The following is a 19,990-nucleotide window of genomic DNA, read 5'->3' as shown; positions in this document are numbered from 1 at the left end:
GTTTCAATGTTGAATAACTTTGGGCGCAATTAATAAAACCGCCCCTGTTGATATGCAAACCGCACTACAACTGTTAGAGTAATGCATTACGCGTGCCATACTCAACGTATCAGGACGGCGTGAGTGTTGACAAATTGCTTCACAACTAAGAACGATCGTTTGGGGGAAATAAAAGCGATTAGGAAGAGGATTCTAGCGCACGCGATATCGCCCAAAATCTCGCCAACTTTCCAAACAGCGATAACATTGTTCGAAAACACGTTCATCTTTGCCTTCATCGTTCCCATGGGAAATAGCATCGACTTTCTTTATGGCTTCGCGTGTCGAATAGTTGCGCTTTTGGTTCAGGCAAGCTAAGCATCAAACTTCTTGCAGCTAACAGCTCCAGGAAATCCCTGGCAGGTGAGCGATACACACAATGTGGGAATTTTAATTTGCAGCAATCAACTTTGCGAGTAATTTCATGCATGCCGCAACACATACACGCGTTGATGTGGAGCGTGCTGGCATCCTGGAGTATCTTGTGCAGCCATCGACATCACCGCATCATTACTTAATCAATCAGCGGTAATGTGATGCCACTGTCTTCTTGCGGAGGTATCTTACGCCAAGGCGCCGCACGCCAAATAAATCCCATTCCTGGCTCGTGTGGTGTAAGAATGGAGTCGTTATCAGAGCCTGGTTTTGTGTTATATATAGATAGCCAGATAGATGCTGCTATTCCTTACCGTCATGACAAAACAATCCGGTATCGTTTGGGCCAACCGTGACGTGGAAGGTACATGGCGCTTTATTTCGTTGCTTTGATTTATCAAAGCCAGACGCCTAGGCGCAAGAAATCTGATCCAACACAGTTTTGCCCCATTTTTCCCATATCTCGAATACCGTACGTGTACCCGTCGGCGGCTGGGATGGGAGTTTCGAAGAGAACGCAATTATTATTGCGCTTCGGCACACCGTACCACACGGTATGGCTTGGGCCCGCAAGGTCTGGTGTTGCCCTACGGCTTGGATTGCCACCGGACTCGGCAAGCACGTGCACGTCCATTGTACGGCCACGTCGCTGGAATTGGACCGTGTGCCGGGCTTATACCGCGTCTGCTTGTGCCATATCTCACCCGAGAGCGCACCACGAGCGCACCCGGGATCTCCGAGATCAAGACAACGTGCGGTTTTTCAGGTTAGGTTTTCGCACAACTTCTCCAAGACAACCACCTCCCCCCCGGTGCAGACCGAGGCATCCACACTCGCGGCATGAGCCTGCGATGCGGGCCTGATCCGTATCGTTCTCCCGTGAAGCCCGGAGCCCAAAGTCCCAAAGTCATGGCCCATTAATAATTGGCCCAAGACAATGAGCGATGGGAGTGGTGCGGATTTTGTCATAAAGCGAAAGCACTACGCTGACAGATACCCGGCGAAAAGTTCGTCTGAAAAGCTGGAGCACAGCTCGGCAGGCTGTGGGCGTACCTCACGCGGGGATGACGGGGTGTCTTGTTTTATTGATATTGATTGTCCATAGCTGTTGATTGGAGCTGTCTTTCGGAGCCTCGATTCATCACCTCGCACTTCTCGGGGTACTACATGCATGCCGTCTTTCCTTGGGCTGGAAACCTTGAGCCAAGCTAATTTATCAAGCAAAATTGACGAACGGATTACTTCGCCCTGAACGAAGCGGACAAGATATAGCTCCGGCCCGACAAATAGTGAAGTCAAAGTTGTTGGCATCTTTCCACCAGGACTTAGTTGTTAGTAATTACGCACGATAAATAACTCGTCTGGGTGTTGGTGAGAGCGTTACTTTCTTTTTTAATTGATGTATGTGCGAGTCCTAAGCTGCCGGAGCGTTGATCCAGGGGCTATCCGACCAATAATTAAGTACCGTGATTTGCTGTCTTGCTCTACATGCACGCTTCAATGCACGCTCACGGCACAACATTCAATGGACCATCTGGTTTCCAGTGTTCCAGTGGCAATAAAAGTCCAAATATTCTGACATTCAGTCGCAGCCCGCTGCTCAGTAGAATTGCTACTTCTTGATGGTTCATTCACGCGAAAACTTTTAACTGCTGCCCACCACGAATATAACAAACCGAAATACAGCGCAACAAAAAATGAGCTACAATAAATTATAGCTTGGCAGCTTAGCAATGGGAAGTAACAGAGGCTTACACTCCATCACGGAACTATCATACTGCGCTAGCTTCTCCGTAGGGCGAAGATAGCGCGAGCGAGCGAGATGAAACGCCATCATCGACATCGCCCCACTGGCAGGCTCAGCTGAGCAAACAGAAACCGGTCGGTCGGTCATAAATCATCATATCGCCGCAGTCGTTCGGTAGCCCCCGGTACCCATCCGTACCACGGGCAGTGCTGCCAGCCTGCTGCCGAATGCGTAATTGCCAATCAAGGCGTGGAATGATTGCTTTCGGCAGGCAGCGAATAAAAATGTATCATTCATCTAAATTAGACTCCCCGCGGCAGCTGGCCAGCTGTGCTGTGCCGCTGCCCTTTCACCCTTCTAGAAGGAAACTTGAAACACACACAAGGTCCTTTACATTCGGCAACGGCAACTCTTATTCCAGAGAATTGGGCACGATAATCGTTATCCCAAAATCGATATCAAAAGTTGGCTGTTCCTTCAGTAAAAGTATTAAAAAACACATACACACCATCACAAAGGCACGCACTCACGACCCTAACCTCGGCTGTAATAATGTGAAGTGGAGTGGTTCGAGTGGAGTTTCTTAGAAGTTCCACCTCTTATGTCAGCGTGCCGGCTAAGGGCACACCGCAGAAGGAAAGGAACACCAACCAAAGAAGGGTAAAATAAATAATGCAATAAAACGATTAATTAATTTTGCACGACAACGAACATCCGGCACCACCCGACTGCCTCCCTGGACGGCAGTTGGATTGGGATAGCTACGCTTGGCCACTAAACGGGCACGAAAGCGCGCGCGCCCCGATGAGGAGCCACAGTGAAGAAGTGGTTCCCGAGCTCGTCAGTGCCGGCACTCGTAGTAATCACGCCCGCGATGAAACCCCGTTGAAGGATTGCTACCTTAGGCAAACATCAAAAGAAGTGTTAGATGCTTAGCACAAACCCGCGTTACACAGGTTGAACCTGGGCGGCTCGGGGCGGAGTAAGAAGTTCCGTAGATTTGCTTGTTTACGAAGCTTCAAGTACTTGTGCTAAAGTGGCGGAATAATTCATCAACCACTTTTCGCCGCCTTCACCAGGAAAAAAAGGGAATTCTTCTCGAGGACTCTCGCTGAGAAAGGAGCACTCGGTGTACTAAATGGCCCAATAGTTTCGATGTTTACCACATCCCCGACACGCGTGTTCTAATGTTCAAGAACACACCATGATTAAATGGAGCACTTCATCAATAGCCGGTATCTCCTATGGATCACATAATCAAGGATTTTCGGTGTTTGCCCATTTTTCTTCATTTTTAAAGAATTTTAGTACTTTCAAAGACACCACAAAGCCCTACACGGTCACTGCGAGGAAGTTTTCCATTAGTGAAGCAAATGTGCACAAGATTACGATTCCGTGCGCCGCACCGTATTTCGGAATGTTTTGGACACGATAGTGAATACCTCGCGTGGCCTCTAGTCCCCTTTACCGGTGGGCAACGGTTCCTGGCAGTAATCCTTTAAGCTTTTTGCGAAAGAAATTCCTCCCACAGGGCCACCGAACCCCCGGTACCAATTATTTGTCCGAATATCGTAAAGAATACCTTTTGTCCGATAATACCTTTTCCGGTACACGGCAGGATGTCACCTGCTCAGGATGGCGTTTCTTTTTTGTGCCTTGAGTGTGTGTGTTCTCCGACTTTTTGGGCAGCATTCGGCAGCAAAAGGGATATTGGAACGAAAGCCCGTATCGTTGATTTGTTCGCTAGAAGGGATTTTTTTTTGTTGTTGTGTAGCTTTATCCAACTACCAATCCTGATCAAGCTTCGCAGATTCCGCTCCATCGCACTCAACAACTTGCCCGGTTTGCCGTCCCTGGAACATGAACAATTGCAGGCCCTATGCCGGAAACTTTCGCTGGAAAAAGAATAATTCCATGCTCGGAGAACCTCGAACCAATTCCACGGGCTCCACGGGCTTTTGCGATGTCCCGCAAACCGTTACTTCAAAAATTAAAATTGTGCTCTCTCCGAACTCCAGCTCATCCTTCCCTACCTTGGCCGGTCACGCTGCCGACAACTCAAACGGAACGGCGATTTTTGTAAGCCCTCGAGGCGATGTCCTCCTGGCAACCGGAAACCAGTTCGGGAAGGTTGCCGGAAAAGTGTACCCGGGTATTAGTTCCGCTAGATTAACCAACCGGTGTACTGCACTGGGTTGCCTCCGTTCCATTCGCCGGGTCACCGGGTCCAAGGTTCGTGACTCACGCCTTCTTAGTTTTACCTTCTTTCACAGTTTACAGTGTTGTGCGTGCCGTTGACAGTTGCTCGATTTTTTGGGTTTCCTATGTTAAGATCTGGATCGGGTTTTTTTTTGTTGGCTGTTGTTTATCTGTTGTGTATATGTCCGAGACGAAGACTTTTTTATAGATTTGGACACCTGTTTGTGCCTGGTTCACCTGAGTTCTAAGAGCGCAAGTTTTTAAACTTAATAAACAAGTTTTAAAGTGAAGCAGAGTTAGCAAGCTGGATACTAGCTTTAGTTCTCAACAGCCATCCGAGATGTATGATGACAAAAAAGATCAAGGCAAAAGAAGAAGAAGAAAAAAAGTCCCTTTTACCCCTCAACTCATCTCACCCAGTTCGACAGTCAACGTGTTGCTGCTTTTACAAGTAGCATTAATGATTAAAGTTTTGTTTCCTGGGAATGGTACTCCGCTTTCATTGTGTCGTGCTCGGTATTTGCGCGTCCATTTTGTTTCTGCCCGTACACCAAGCTATAAAGTTTTGATCGGCAACACCGTCCGCATCGTTCGTTGCTTATCTGCCGCACGGTATTATTATTTTTGCTCAGATGAATTAATAAAACCTTTTTACACTACACAATCGCTAGCGCAACTACCCAGGTGAGAGCGCGTTGTTACGCGGGTTGCATACTTTGCAGGCAGGGGCAGGAGAAGCGTTGTCAGCGCTCTTCATCCGTAAGCGTTATGCAATTTGCATTACAAAACTACTTTGTCAGGACGCTATATTAACACCGGAGTTTTTTTTTTAGTGCGCTCAGTGTTGGTCCTGGAGTATTTTGAGCGAAACGCTGCACGACTTTTACAGCACAAAACATTTGCACACGGTCTCGTGAGCGACGCGAAACCAACCGGGCTCGGTAGAAAACAATAGGAAGTAGCACTTCACCATTTCCCAAAGCCCAACCCAGAGATGGAGATGGGTGAGGATGGACAAGCAGCGGCACGACAAAAGACAAATACAACGAACCGACACGCTCGCGGATCGCGTTATCTTAGGCAAGACGACGCATTTCCTTTCTTAGCGTGTGTCCACGAGGGCGAAAGAGAAAAAAAAACACACACTGCACCGTGAGACGGCAGAAAGTATTCTCCGGTGATTCATAATTCAATTTTTACATTATTTCCCATTTTGTGTTCCGAGTGGCGCTTCGTGGAAACCATCCTTCCGAACCAAGGACTAGAGTTAATATTTTGTGCCACACGTTTTGTTTGTTTTGTGTTTCAGTTTATGTGACTGTCATGTCCTTTTCGCTTTTTTTCTTCCGTTTTCCCATAACCACACGAACCAAGAACACTTTAGATTTATTTCCCATCGCTTTTCACCGTTGCGTAGGCGTGTGAACAGTACAGGTCCTTGGGGTTGAAAGATTTTGTTTTTAAAGGGAAACAGGGGATGCGTGAACGGGTGTAGGAAAGCAAAGCGAAATTTGTCAAAGATGACATTTGGGTGCCGATTTCGATGGTGCGTACGCCATAGCCCAATCAACTGGTAGAAGATGCTACTAAAGCTTCACTATTACTGTAACTATTACTTCTTCTTCTACTTCTACTTTTACTTCTACTTCTACTTCTACTTCTACTTCTACTTCTACTTCTACCTCTACTTCTACTTCTACTTCTACTTCTACTTTTACTTCTAAATCTACTTTCTATCACTATTCTTTAGCTCCCACAATTACTTTTACTTCCGCTACTAAAGCCACTACCAAGAACCAGTGAGTGCTTTGCAGAAACCAATTTTCAACACAAATCGTCCTAGTAATTAGCGTTCGTAAATGAATCGTTCAAGCGTGGCTAACAGCGTTAGGCGATCTCGCCGTTACCTAATCCGGCAGGATTAAGAATTAAAGCCCAGAAATCCTTCCCAGCCAAAAGTTGCCCTAAAAACAGGCGTATAGCCCAGTACTGCCAGAACGTTTTACATCGCAGTAGCGTGGTTCAGTCTCATATTTTTAGGTTCTTCTCCTTTCGCTGCAAAACCCTCCCATTCGTCCACACGCCCTGTCTACCCTGTCGCGGAAAGACAGAAACTGATGTTCTGGATGATGGTGATGAAGATATACGACCCGCTCTTTTACTGGATGATGTTCCACATTCCACACCAAAAGAAGGAGTGGAAAAAAGCACAGCTCACTCTTCCCTGCCTGTGACCTAAGCGAGATATATTTATTCCGTTAACTCAAAAACGTAATTAACTCTCCCCAAATTTAGTTGCCAGAATACACAACAAAAACCGAGGGAAAAAATGGGTAACAACAGCCATTTCTTCTCATCACGCTATCACTGTTGAAGCGGAGGAGTTTTTTTTGTATAATGTGTGTAGATTTTAAGTTCACCAAGGTACACTGATGGTAGGTCCTACTGAAGGGAAAGGTTTACCCATTCCGAAAATCCGGAGCCTTTCCTGCCTCTATTAGCTAGTTGACCTTGGGGTGACATTAAGCATCGGCATTCGGCAAACACATCAAAGACTGCCAGTGAGCAGATACGACGGCTACGCATTTCCCGTTTGACGTAAACGAGCTGTCAAGGGGAAACAGAAGTCCACGGTACGGAAACAGTCAAACTCGGCTGCGACTAAAAACAACTGTTAAGCCTCTCACCGGTAAGCATCTTACGCGTAACCGGGAGCTTACAGACGAGCTACATTAAGTACTCTAGAACTCGTACCTATGCCTATTGAACTTTCTTTATCGGGTAACGGAGGTTCCAGAACTTGGCGGGAACTTCTTGCGGGTGCGTTTCCACAAACCGGGTGCCCTTCATGACTTGGAAATGGAATACTAACATGTCCGGATGTTGTAAAAGTCTCCTCCCCGACCATACGCGGCTGATTATGATCTACTACCCCAGGAAAGGACCGAAAGGTTTCCAACGGCAAAACAAAACTTACAACAGCAAAGAAAAAAAAGCTCGTAGCTAAGCCTCACACACAGTACTTCAATCTTTCAAGCGCTCCCTACGCCAGGATGCATCAGGCAGTCCTGTCCGCTGGTAAGTTGCGTCGGTAACACGAAGCGATCCCAGTGTGCTACTGTGGTGACCTCCGGAGCAAAGGATAGGCAAAAAGGTTGTGACCTGTTTTTACTACGTACCAACGGACCCGGAACGGCATGTCCGACAAAAGGGTGTATAACCGAATTTCCCACGGTGAGCCCTCACCAACTATTACTGTACTGGTAGTGTTCGATGCGCGGGTCAGGCAGTGAGTGATGCGGGTGAAGTGAGCAGGTTATGCGGCTGCCCAAAAACTTGTACACCGGGACGTGGCTTTTCGTAGCGGTTCTCGCCTGTGGAAACGAAAATTATACACCCCCCCCCCTCCCCTCCCGGGCTTCCCATCGAATTTGCACCCCGAAAAATGTGGAGAAGCACCAGGAAAAGTGTGAACCGTTCGTGTCTAGAACCGTCGTTTATTGTTCATTTAATTTATTGAGTTACAAGTACGGTGGAAAACGCAAGTCCACAAGCATCCACTCCGAAAGACATGGGCAGGGAAAAACACGGTGTACAGTACACGGTGTACAGTGCGAGAGAGAGAGAGAGAGAGAGAGAGAGAGAGAGAGAGAGAAAGAGAAAGCGATATAAAGAAGAGCAAGGAGTGACACGGAAGAGCGTGGAACGATCCTGTGTCGTGGGGCTGACGTGACTTTTCGGTACAGAACAAAAGACTCCAACCGCACCAACTCTGGAGCAAATGGAGCGCAAAGCGCACTCTCGCAATGGTCCACGTCGTGTGGCGCAATGGCCACTCTAGCAGGCACCCAGCCACGGCAAAAGAAAGCGAGACGAGGATGGAGCCTGCGAGGAAAGTGAAGGGAAAATTTTATGCCAAAATATGCATAAATCATACCGTCATATCTTCTCATCCCAAATCCTCCTCGTTGTTTGGGGATCCTCCACTCACCATGCCAGCCATCTTTGCATACCACTGATTCCTGCACGGGGAGATGTCCTCTCTCGCTTGTTATCGTGCTGATCTGGTCGCGCTTAACCATCGACCAGGGAGATCGGAGGACGGAAGGAACGGGGAACGAGACAGCTTGGATTTACCATGACACTTTATACGGTAGGCTATCGGGTAGGCTATCAGGCATCCCCTGTGTCGTCTCTTTACACAATCCAGTTTACATATTATGCTGCTGGATATGCCCTCGCCCCATAACCCGCAAGATTCAATCTTCAATATTTACACGCACCGTTGGACGAGATACTGGCCCCGAACATCTCAACACACAACAAAAAATCTTACGTTTCACAGCTAGTACATACGGTTGTGTCCTGGGGCGGGAATTCATCCCATTCCCAGGAATTGGACAAATTAGTACAATAACTGGGCATCAGCTCGCACTCTCCCTCTCTCTCTCTCTCTTTCTCTCTCTCTCTCTCTCTCTCTCTCACTACATCAATAGACATCCTAGTGTGTGACAGTTAGTGATCTGGTGTATTCATTGCTCTTTCTCCAGCACACAAAATCACCGAAACGTCATTTACCGCATTTTTTGACAACTCCCAGCTGTCAGTTACACGTCAAATCAGTGGACTCCAATTTCGGTCCCGGTACTCACGGTACCATCGCTTACATAACCAATCATTTGGAGGGAAACAAAAGCAACCTACAAGTCCTCGCTTTGCATTTTTAGCAGCGTTTTTTTTGTGTGGCCATTAGTTTACTTCATTCTTCCTGTCAGGCGGGAATGTGTAAGTTAATCAAATCATTTCAATTATACGAACGAGCCATTTTGATGGTTTATCCGAACAGGGGGAGGAAAAAAAAGAAGAAAAAACCATAAAACAAAAAGCGAATCAAAGCTCCTTACTCGTTCACTCGCGCCCATCAACATCACTCGCACAAAACAACTGTCTCCCCACCTCATTGCTGTTGACAGCTGAGGCCTCGTTGTTTAATACGTTTATAACAGGATTTTATTACATCATGTTTATTTCATTCCGGTTCAGCACGAATGAAAGCAAACACAAAACACGGTTGCCGCGTCAAGTCATCGGTCCCAGAAGCGGACATTGCCGACGTTGGGAAATAGCAATCATTACTAGGTTCTTTTTTGCCGTTTGTTTAGGAGTTGTATTTGTTTTTTTTTTTTGTGTTTACAACTCAACCAACAAATTCCACCCAACCCATTTTGTGGGATCCTTTTTTGGTTTCCAACCTTGCGAGCCCTATCATTCGTATCATTGCCGTTGTCTTCTCGTAACCGCAACAGCTTCCCGACTCACACACACATACACACCTGCAGAGAAAACCTCCGTGATCTTCATTCCGGGGCTAGCCACGAAACCATTGACCCGGTCAATTTTATTGGATAGGATTTTGGTGGTCGAACTGCCCGCCCGTTCCTTACCCCTAACGTGCCCTGTCGACCTGTCAGCACCGACTTAGGCATTATTCCCGCCCCAGTTGGTCCTCGTCTACTATCCTCTGCCTCGCGACACCGAACCGAGAACAGGGGTTCGAGGGCTAATTTTGTCCTTTGTTCTAGTGTAATAAGAATACATTTCATTTCCAATCCCTTTTCGATAATCGAAAGCTAAACTGGGGAACGCTCGCTTCAGGTCAAAAAGTTGCCAACTTCGGGACGGCTGTGACCTGGGTAACGGAAATAAAGAGGCCAAAAATAAAAGCACTCCGGAAATACGTCAACCGGTGGTCAACTATGCGAAACGGGTGCTCAGGACACTCGGGACTTCTTGCCGGCAGCAGAAGGGTTAAAGTGAATACAATTTCATCCATTTATTAGCCTTCCTTTTTGCTCTATCTTTCTCGCTCTCTCTCACTCTCTAGCTCTTGACACAATCGTAAGCTACGAAAAAAATAAAAAGATTTCGGTTGGTGAAAGTGGAAAATAATACACAATCCCATTCCCTCGTTAGAAACGGTTTTTTTCTCCCGGACACAAAATGGCGTGCCTGTGCTTTAGTTTCTGCCCCGCGTCCTGGTCGGGTTAAATTGGTAGGCGTGTTGCGCAAGGCGGACGAAAATCGGAAGAAATAAAGTCCCAGTCCCAACCGACAGCCCCATTTTGGGCCTAACCAGACCGGTCAGTAAATTTCATATGTAACGTTTTGTGAGAGCACCACTCTTTCAATCGTTTCGGAACTTGTACACGAAACTTGTTCAATTGTTCCGAACACACCACACCGAACCGAAAAGCCAACAAAGGTTTCCTTCTCGCTCGCCATGCTTCTTGATATCGCTCACTATCTAATTCATGTTTATTGTTGCGGCTCGAGTGGTGTTTTTTTTTTTTTTTTGTTGCAGGATCTGCTCAGTAGAACCAAAAAAAAACAATATACTTCAAGCACCACCCGGTTCACCCGCTCCACACCTCACCAACCTCTAGAGCATCTTAGCTGGTGTAGCAGAGAGAAAAAAAACGCAATATCAAGACACGCGAGCGTGCGGCTTCTTCTTCGGCTGCTGCTTGTTTCAGATTTTCCGGGTATCAAATTTTATTGTGAATGATGTGACAGTAAAAGAAAACCAAAACCGCCATCTCTACCGAATGGTACCGTTGGGAGGACTTTTTTGTCTGCCGTTCAATGGGAAAAATAAAACAAATGCGATGCGCCTCACGCTACCGCACTGATGGTAGCATCGAGCTCTTAAAGCTCGTATCGAGCAAAAGTCGAGTAAAAGTTCGTTCTAATTGGAGAAAGTTTTATGTTTCTGTGTCGATTACGAGCTTACACGTAATAGATGAAATTGTTTTTAATTGTTTAGTTAAGTTCACATGACCGTTTTAGCACTCTGGTGTGATATATCGGTCCTTGAGAAGCATTCTTTGGAAGGTCTCCTTGAAGTTATGCAAACTGCATGACAAAATTGATCGGTCAAGACTTTTTGGAACTTTGAACAGCTCCGAGAAGAGAAAGGACCAGGATATTCTTAACAAAGGTTTGGCCACCTCCAAGAGAATGGACTTCTTATTTTCGTTGCCCTAACTTCATCTTCGAGAACTCTTGAACATATGTTGCTGGCTTTCCAAGTCCGTTAGTAGAGTCCTGTGATTCTGGTGGGATTTGATACAGGTCTAAATAACTGGCCCACGCTCATGGACCTCAAAGTCGTCAGTCAAGCATTAATACCTGTACCACTTTTGATGAGATCGAATAACGAACCATGACGTCAGTAGTTTGTTTTCCTGGTTTTTTGACGTTTGTTTTAATTGCACATCATGTGTCAATATCTTTTTGCCTTAATACCAAAATATCTAGTTGTGGCTCAAACGGTCCTTAAATAAATAGCCGTGAAGCTAGGGATTAGATGTACGTGAGAATAAATCTCGGACGAGTGAAATGTTGTACCTCATTCAAATGTTCTCCTCCTGATTGGCCACTCCTGGCAGGCAAAAACAAGCAGCTAAGCGTCCAATTAGCTCCTGCAACGTTCCTATGAACTATTATATTTGAAACACTAAATTAGTCCTGTCCAATTACAAAAACAAACCCCTCGTTAATACAGCTAATTATAATTCTGAAACAGTATTTCCAGTGATAGTTTCATTCCAAAACTAATTTTAAATCCAGATCATCAGATTATGCCGAGTAATCCTGCAGAGCAGTAATAACTACCACACTAATTGGCTCAGTACTCAGTATCGCTCAGTATGCAGACAAACTTCTCGATAGGAATAAATCATACCCAAAAGCGGTATCTCCCCTCCAACAGTCGCCTAGTCGATCTAGGCGTAATCTTTTTTCTTGATTATCATTTAAAAAAAAACTTTTTGCGCACTTTTGCGAGGATACTGTGAGCGGCTAACATAAGCGCGGATCGGTATCTGCTGCTCATCAGCAAATCAAGCTCAAAGTTCAACAAAACTAATACACAGTGTTTTGCTCACTTTTAATTGCATTTTCCAGGAGTGGAACGATATGAACGTCCGATGGAACTCGTCCGAGTATGGTGGGGTGCGTGATTTACGGATACCACCGCATCGCCTCTGGAAGCCGGATGTCCTGATGTACAACAGGTAGGCGAAAGATACTGTCATTTCAATCCAGCTAATCACCTACCCATCACAAAGCGTCTTCTCTCTACGCCACCGCCAACCCCAACCCCCCCTCCCCCCTTCATCCTCCTTTTCCCTCACCAATATACCAACCGGAAAAAGTGTAAGTGCAGAAAGAAAAACCGATTAAAACCGAAAGCCAACGTGGATACTGGTAGGGACGCATACAAAATGGCGAAGAAAATCCTATCAAATCTACAAACAAAGTCACCGTCGATGAAGTGCCAGTGTTTAATTTCTGCTGGCTCAACCGTTCTGGAGGCACGCGCGCGCCCTCTGTCGGGATTGTTCCGTTCGTGATAGCTTCTGATTGGATTTGCTGATTATAGCACCTTGTGCGCCATTTTCTTCTTCCATCATTAAACACCCTGACTGAAGGTAAACAAATACGGCAAATCGTACACAACGGTCGGTGAGTCGGTACGGTGTGTCAGAACGTGCTCGGGACGGGGGACACGGGTGTTTGCTAAAGTCATCACTCCGTAGCCTCCTTACGCCCCGCTCTCCAACTCCCCCCCCCCTCCCCCAGCTCTCGTAGCGTCCTCACGCCACAAGAAACGATACACGAGAGACGAGCAAACGAAAGAAGTGGGAAACAGCGTCAGCGATAGGTTAGAGCAGTTCATCTTGTGTTTTGTAATTAAATTTCCTGCCTTTTGCATCTCGCGCGCGCTCGCGCTATTTTTCGAGGACCAACGTGCACACATTGGATCGCTATCCTCAGGCCGTGTATATGTAACGGGACGCGGCCCGGTGTACATCAAACCAGGAAATTGCCGATTTCCGAGTCAACTATCCAATGTCCTCCCGGCATTGGATATCTTCACTTTGGGAGTCCTTGGACATTTTTTCTCTTCGCTATACTTTTTTTATCTTCTCATACTGAACCACCGTCAGAATATGGATACCAGAAATAGGAAGAAATAAACTTATAAAGCCAACATTTCATAATATTCTCCCCCCGATCCGGTCCCGGTGTTGCCATGTATGCTGAATCTAAAACAATTGCTCAGCAACACCATCGCGCCAGCAACCGCACCCTGCCGAATACTTCGTCACCAGGGAGAACCTTACAACAGCAACGACAGCATCACATCAGGTTTCGCCGTAGAATTTAATTCCGAAGTTCAAGCTCATTTCCATAATCTCCTTCAGGAGACCAACCGGCAGGAGGGACACACGATCTCCATCTCCATCCGGCTAAATTGTCCTCCGAGAGTGTCGCTTTCGCCCGGTAAGGCGTATATTGCTTTTCCGCACTACACTAATCTTTCACTCAGCCAGCTCCCACTCGCCGCACACCTTCTCCCGCAGGTTAGTGTAGGTACATCTTCAGCCTAAACACACTCCTTATGGTGCAACCATTGTTGTGTTGCCCATCGCCGTATCTTACGCGAAAGGTTTTTCGTTGTGCACTGCGCGGCAAGAGAGTGGTCCGGAGCCCCGGCACCAAAACCTGAGCCCGGGGTTACAACTGGTCACAGTTTTTCGTTGAAGAATTCCATTTCCCCCGAGGAGGAGTTTCCGCGTCTGCGTCGGATACGCGGAACACAACCATATCGACAGCAAAATATCGTCCCGGTAGCAATAAAATTCCATTGAATGGGATGCCAACTCGGATAACGCGGGTTCCGGTAGGAATGCGAGAGTGTGCCTCGTCGGTCGACATTGCTGGACTGGAAGATGCGTGATCGGCGGCGTTGGCCACGTAGCAGCATTCGGCTGTAATGGTAATTACGTCTTAAGTGAAGCGTAAGTGAGTTTCATTTACATTTCAGGGGCAAATGGTGAAGAGAAACCGCACAAACACACACACACACACACACACACACAGCAATTCTTTTACTTATATCGGTGCGGTGTATGTGTGCGTGGTGTCGAAAAACAGAAGGGCAAACCTCGAGAACATCTTAGCCAGAAGCATGAAATTGCTCGTAATTCGACCCACTGGATGTGACTGGCGTAAAGATTTGTGAAGCGTATGATTGCCACCAGTCGTTGTAGTTTTTGCGCCGTCGTGGGAAATTCACTTCTTTTTTCGTCCCCCATACACCTCTTCCTACCACCACCCCAACCATCCTACTGTTGCCCGTTTGAAGAGAAGACAATTCTACGCGAAAAGCTCAAATGTGGTCGATGCCGAATGTGAAGATGTAAGGCACAAAAACCTCGGGTAATGGACGTTCGTACTGCTGCAGACGTTTTGCAGAAATAGCACACTGTTGATGAACACACATTCCAAAGCTACCGAGATTAAATCATACCCCCCACCCGTTCGTTCTTCTTCCCCTTTCTTCTGGTTCTTTTCCACAGTGCGGACGAAGGATTCGATGGGACGTACCCGACCAACGTGGTCGTACGGAACAACGGTTCCTGTCTGTACGTACCGCCGGGAATTTTCAAATCTACCTGCAAAATCGACATCACCTGGTTCCCGTTCGACGATCAGCGCTGCGAGATGAAGTTCGGCTCGTGGACGTACGACGGGTTTCAGGTAGGTATCCGCGTCCGCGGTTACGCTGACTTGCCACCTGTCAAACGGTGACTGCAGACACTGACCCGGTATAGCATTTCCCGCTGCGTGCTGTCAGTGTCAGTGCTCTAGTGCCATAGTAGTAGAGAACGCAGCGCTTTTTGACAAGAAGGAAAAAAAGAGATAGAGAGAAAAGGCGAACAAGAGAGAGTGACTCGCTATAGGAGTCTGTGTTGATTGTATCTGCAATTATCGCACCATGCAGCTCGCCATGGTGAACTTCGCAAGGTCGTTCCGGGTTAGGAATAATGCATGCGGTTATCCTCTCGATTGCCACTCGAGCGTCCCAAGTGACATACGCCTGCCGGGGAAGCTTCCGTTTGCGATGCAAGCGACGGTGAAGAACCTGGACCTTCCGACGTACTACCACGTTTGACCAGATGGGAACTTGACACCCACATGGATATCCAATTTCAGAACACTCACGTACACGGAAGCGGGAGCCTACTTCCATTGCTTGGAGTTAGCAGTTGTTGCCCTTAGGATTCCCACGCTTCCCGGTGTATGTGTGAATGACATCGGAGCAGCGGGTTCGTGTGCCAGGGCAGGGATTATAATGTTGTTATTCAATTTAAAGTTCTAATTGATTATTTTTCCACAAAAACCACGCCACTCTATGTCTCTCTTTCTCTCGTACGAGCAAATCTGGGGTCACATCCCATTTTCATCCCGATGTCATCATGGTTGCAGACATAAAAGGATGCTTTTGGTGGTGAGCTGATGCGCATTTCTGGGCGTTGATTTCAGCGTGTTTAATCTGAATACTAACACAGATACACACACACCCACACAGACTCTGCTAGAAATAGATTGCACAGCACGCTTAGGACTCTGCCTGTGTGTCTGTGTGAGTGTCTGAGCGTCTGAAAATGCGCGATTCAAAATCAGCCACCATGGCAGAGCCCAAACCAGGCCCAAGGTAGTTATACCCATTTTCCACCGGGATAGCAGCAGAACTGTGACGCGCGGTATGCATATTTTCGCCGTCATCACATGTAGCGACGATGGAGGTTTTGCATCGCGGCGGACATATTGAACCACCGCATAACCAGGGAACGTCCCGTGGAGAACGACGAGACGTTGGTACTACAGCAGCAGTATGTACGTGCACGTTTCGAATGCGGAAATGATATTACAATAATTGCAGTGGAAAAGCGGAACCATAATAGAGATTTATGCCCAAACGGTGCCCATCGTGTGGTGGTCGAGTAGCAGCAGCGGCGGCAGCAGCAGATTGCACAAACCATTCTACCATTCTGTGAGAATGGGCAATGTGTTGCGCGAACTTTTCAATCGACTATCGGAAAATTCAATACGTTTCTGAGGCGCATGATGATGATGATCATCATCATCACTGATGACCCCTTTAGCACCAGGTCCGACCCTTACGGGCATGGCAAAATGTCAATTTGTTAAGCTCGCAAAGCGCACAGGTGTACGCCTGGGCAGCACTGTTGACCAGACTCAACAACAATGGAATCGAAAACCGCAAATATACTCAATGGTTTTACCGAACGTATCGTATAATGTGTATGTGTGTGTGTAAGCTATTAACAAAATTAAACAGCAAACAAACCGCACAGTTGATATGTTGAAGCAGATATCACTTTACAAGAACAATTACTAATAATTTTAACAATGTTCCAGGCCGTTTGGACTGAATAATAACAGATTTTTTTACAGCTCGGAAACTTTTCTGATATTGCAAAATAATATTTTTTGTTTCTTCAAACTACTGCATTCTACTAGTGCATTCTACTTGTGGAGGCGCCTGGTAGTTGATGATCGAACTGGTGTCACATTCTCTTGTTGCATGAGATTTACACATAAAATCAGTTCACGAAAATGGTCAGACAGTAAAAAAACGCCTCTCATTACGGGCCCAATTCTCCAAATCATCCGTTTCATTTGTTCGGGAAGTTTTTAACAGGAAAATTTTCAAAATTATCTGACCATTTCCTACAACCATCAGAGTTGTCATAGATACTATAGCAAGTTTTTTTTCGCCTGAAGTTAAGGAAATTTTGATGCGGGGCATTTTTATACCTCATATAATATTTTTAATCAGAAACGCAAAGTATGGTTGAAGAAAATGGCAACTCCAGACTTTTATTACATCACAACTATTATTTAAACAAATATTATTTATATTAAGCATTCCCAGCGCGTGTGCTAATAAGTTTTCACTCAATTAGTTCAAGAGAATGAGATGGAATTATGTTTTATTGCATATAATAAGATTTTGATGGAGACGCCTGGTAGTTGACGAAATACAAATTTTACTCATGGAGGCGTTTAGTGCTTTATAATATAACAAATATTTAAAGCTGCTTTATAATATAACAAATATTTTTATTATAAACAAACAAACAATTTATAATTGAACAAATGTGTTGGTTCATTTGTAACCTTATTAAAAATTATAAGAATTTGGAATTATGCCAAAATTACGAATTATAAGAATTAATTGATCGCCTACTTGACTGCACAAGTCAATTTCGAACTGCCCTATTTAATTTTGTTTAGTGAATGAATGTTTTGGAAATTTAAAAAAAATCCAGAAATAAAAATCAATTGCTGGAGACGCCAAGTGCTTTACAGAAATCGAGCAAATGCGTTGTGTCCCCGTTGAGAGTTATAAAATTCAAGGGAATACCAATATCAACAAATAAATTAGCTTGTACCGTGATAGGAAAGCTGTGTAAAATTACAAACAATAATAATTAATTGCTTGCCTACTTGACTGCTCAAATGCTCAACATTCAGGTGGAGGCCTTTTTTCCATTATTGTTTGCTGAAAATATGAAAGCAAAAGAGGATACGCCTCATTCACCCATTAAACACTCCAACAGTGCTTGACATTAAAGGAACCGTTTGCGAGAAGCGTGTGCCGTACCGGGGGCGCAATCAAGCTACTAAACAGAACAGAATGAAAAAAATCTGCTCCACTCATCAGTTGACATTCGTCAGCGGGAAATCTCGTGGTGCGATGGGACGATATTAACGTCACCTTGATGGATAGCTTTAGCCTGCTGCCTCTCATAATGCTCCGCAACGCTCCGGTAGTATCAGTGTGGTTAGCATTGTTGGTTGATTGTTTCGGAGCAACTTTTCGCCTCTCGCTTTCCACTCGTCACACCATCACCATCTGCGTTACTGAAACCCGGGTCCAGTGTAACGATGATTGTGTAAATAATCAATTAAATTAAGTCATGGCAAATTAAATTTCTCGAGCGTGTCCTCATCGCCGCTCGGACGTATTCTAGGGGACCGGCACGTATACTAGCGCCTCGAACGCAATGTTACATGCAATATCCACAGGGGACGGAAGGAGTTTGTAATTCATCTTCGCCCGGGGAAACCCGATCCCCGGAATTCTCAACATCCGGTGTGGCGGATGGACTGCCGCACTAACCATCCTTCCGGGAAAATACAACACGGACTAGAAACGGTGCTCTGTGACGGTGGCGGTGGAAGTGTGATAAACCCGAGTCAATAATTAATTGAAATTAACGTATTTAAACCGAACGAGTTGTTGTCATGTGCCATTTTTCTTCGGAAGAAGGAGACGATGTCTGTCTGTCTGTCTGTCACGTAACGTCGATTTGTCAGACACATAACTAACGACTATCGATCATAGCAAGGTGCCAGTAATTTAGATTCAATTTTATCAGTCGAGCATGAAATCGACTCACAGGCAAACCCTCACCTCCAGCATCTCTCACCGAACGTTGCTCCCATCGGTATGTACAGCAACGAACAGAAAAATCTGAGGTTAGGTTAGGCGTGTTTTATGAGGCACAAAAGTCAGATTGTGGTTGCGGTGTGGTTTAGAGAAGTACGTGTCGGTAAGAAAACCTCACCGGCAGCAGAATTTTATTTTTCCTACATACGTCAGACTAGTCACTCGAAGAAACTAATTAAATGTTCCACCATATCACCGAACCCGAAAGCATCTGACTGATGTCAGTGATGCCTCATACCATCAGATTCCACACAATCAAATGAACCGCAATCAAACCTGCCTCTCTCAAACCGGTTTCATTGTGAGCCGGTGAGTTTTCTTTCTTTGCCTTTGCCCTTCTGAATCTTGAGCCGCCAGTGATATAGGGACTGCTGAATTTAGAGCCTTAAAAACTTGGCACAGATGTAAACGGGATTGGGAAACAATCAACTGACGCTTTAATAAGCTCTCCCGTTTATCTATTCAATGCACGCACACGTGTCGCGCGGTTGGAGAGAAGAACGGGCTGAGTTATGGGACAGGCGGAGGGGGGGGGACTCATTTCGTCAGTAAAGCGTTTTTTGCGGGAAGAGATTTATTGATGCGCATTTTTAGGGAATTGCTGTCGACTGCCAGAGGTTCGCTGTTGCTTGAAATTACCCTCCAGTAATGTGATTTGTCCTATCGTTCCAGCTTGATCTACAACTTCAGGATGAATCTGGAGGAGATATTAGCAGCTTCATCACTAACGGAGAATGGGAGTTACTGGGTAAGTTGTACTAGTATAGGGTGCTAGATGTTACCACCAATGTTGCCACTTGGAACACGTAAGTAACCTTACGAGACGCGACTCAATCTTGTCAGGCGTGCCTGGGAAGCGGAACGAAATCTACTACAACTGCTGCCCGGAACCGTACATCGACATCACCTTCGCGATACTGATCCGCCGTAAAACGCTCTACTACTTCTTCAACCTGATCGTACCGTGCGTGTTGATCGCCTCGATGGCTCTGCTGGGTTTCACGCTTCCACCCGATTCCGGCGAAAAACTATCGCTCGGTAAGTAACCTTACAGTCGCCGCCCATGGTTATCTCAAGGTTTCTTGGTAGCCTCTGGGAGGGAAAATTATTGTAGCCCCAAGACTTCCACTACCTGCAAGTGACATATCTTTGCCCGCCGTGCTCGTACCCGATGCGTACAGAACGCTGGATACGGTAAGTCCGTATGATTTGCTTTTCGTTTCGGAGCCAACCAAAAA

At 46.1% G+C, this 19,990-nt stretch overlaps 3 protein-coding genes across 5 annotated transcripts in view; 1 reads left to right on the top strand and 2 right to left on the bottom strand.

Annotated features, from left to right (window-relative positions):
- LOC118517651 (neuronal acetylcholine receptor subunit alpha-7-like) overlaps positions 1-19,990 on the top strand; it is an 80,235-nt gene that overhangs the window by 46,914 nt on the left and 13,331 nt on the right. For both annotated transcript variants that reach the window (XM_036063983.1, XM_036063993.1), the window contains exons 6-9: positions 12,326-12,435; positions 14,788-14,968; positions 19,425-19,500; positions 19,596-19,790. In XM_036063983.1, coding sequence (XP_035919876.1) covers positions 12,326-12,435; positions 14,788-14,968; positions 19,425-19,500; positions 19,596-19,790 — 562 coding nt within the window. The remainder of the gene's footprint in view (positions 1-12,325; positions 12,436-14,787; positions 14,969-19,424; positions 19,501-19,595; positions 19,791-19,990) is intronic.
- LOC118517738 overlaps positions 1-19,990 on the bottom strand; it is a 90,940-nt gene that overhangs the window by 62,496 nt on the left and 8,454 nt on the right. The gene's annotated exons all lie outside the window — the stretch shown is intronic.
- The window catches only part of LOC118517673 (ELAV-like protein 2), a 111,912-nt gene that overhangs the window by 83,489 nt on the left and 8,433 nt on the right, over positions 1-19,990 (bottom strand). The window lies entirely within an intron of this gene.

Source organism: Anopheles stephensi, chromosome X, assembly GCF_013141755.1.
Source record: "Anopheles stephensi strain Indian chromosome X, UCI_ANSTEP_V1.0, whole genome shotgun sequence".
Lineage (NCBI taxonomy): Eukaryota > Metazoa > Arthropoda > Insecta > Diptera > Culicidae > Anopheles > Anopheles stephensi.
The sequence above is the reverse complement of the archived record's forward strand: the minus strand, read 5'-3'. Positions and strand labels throughout refer to the sequence as shown.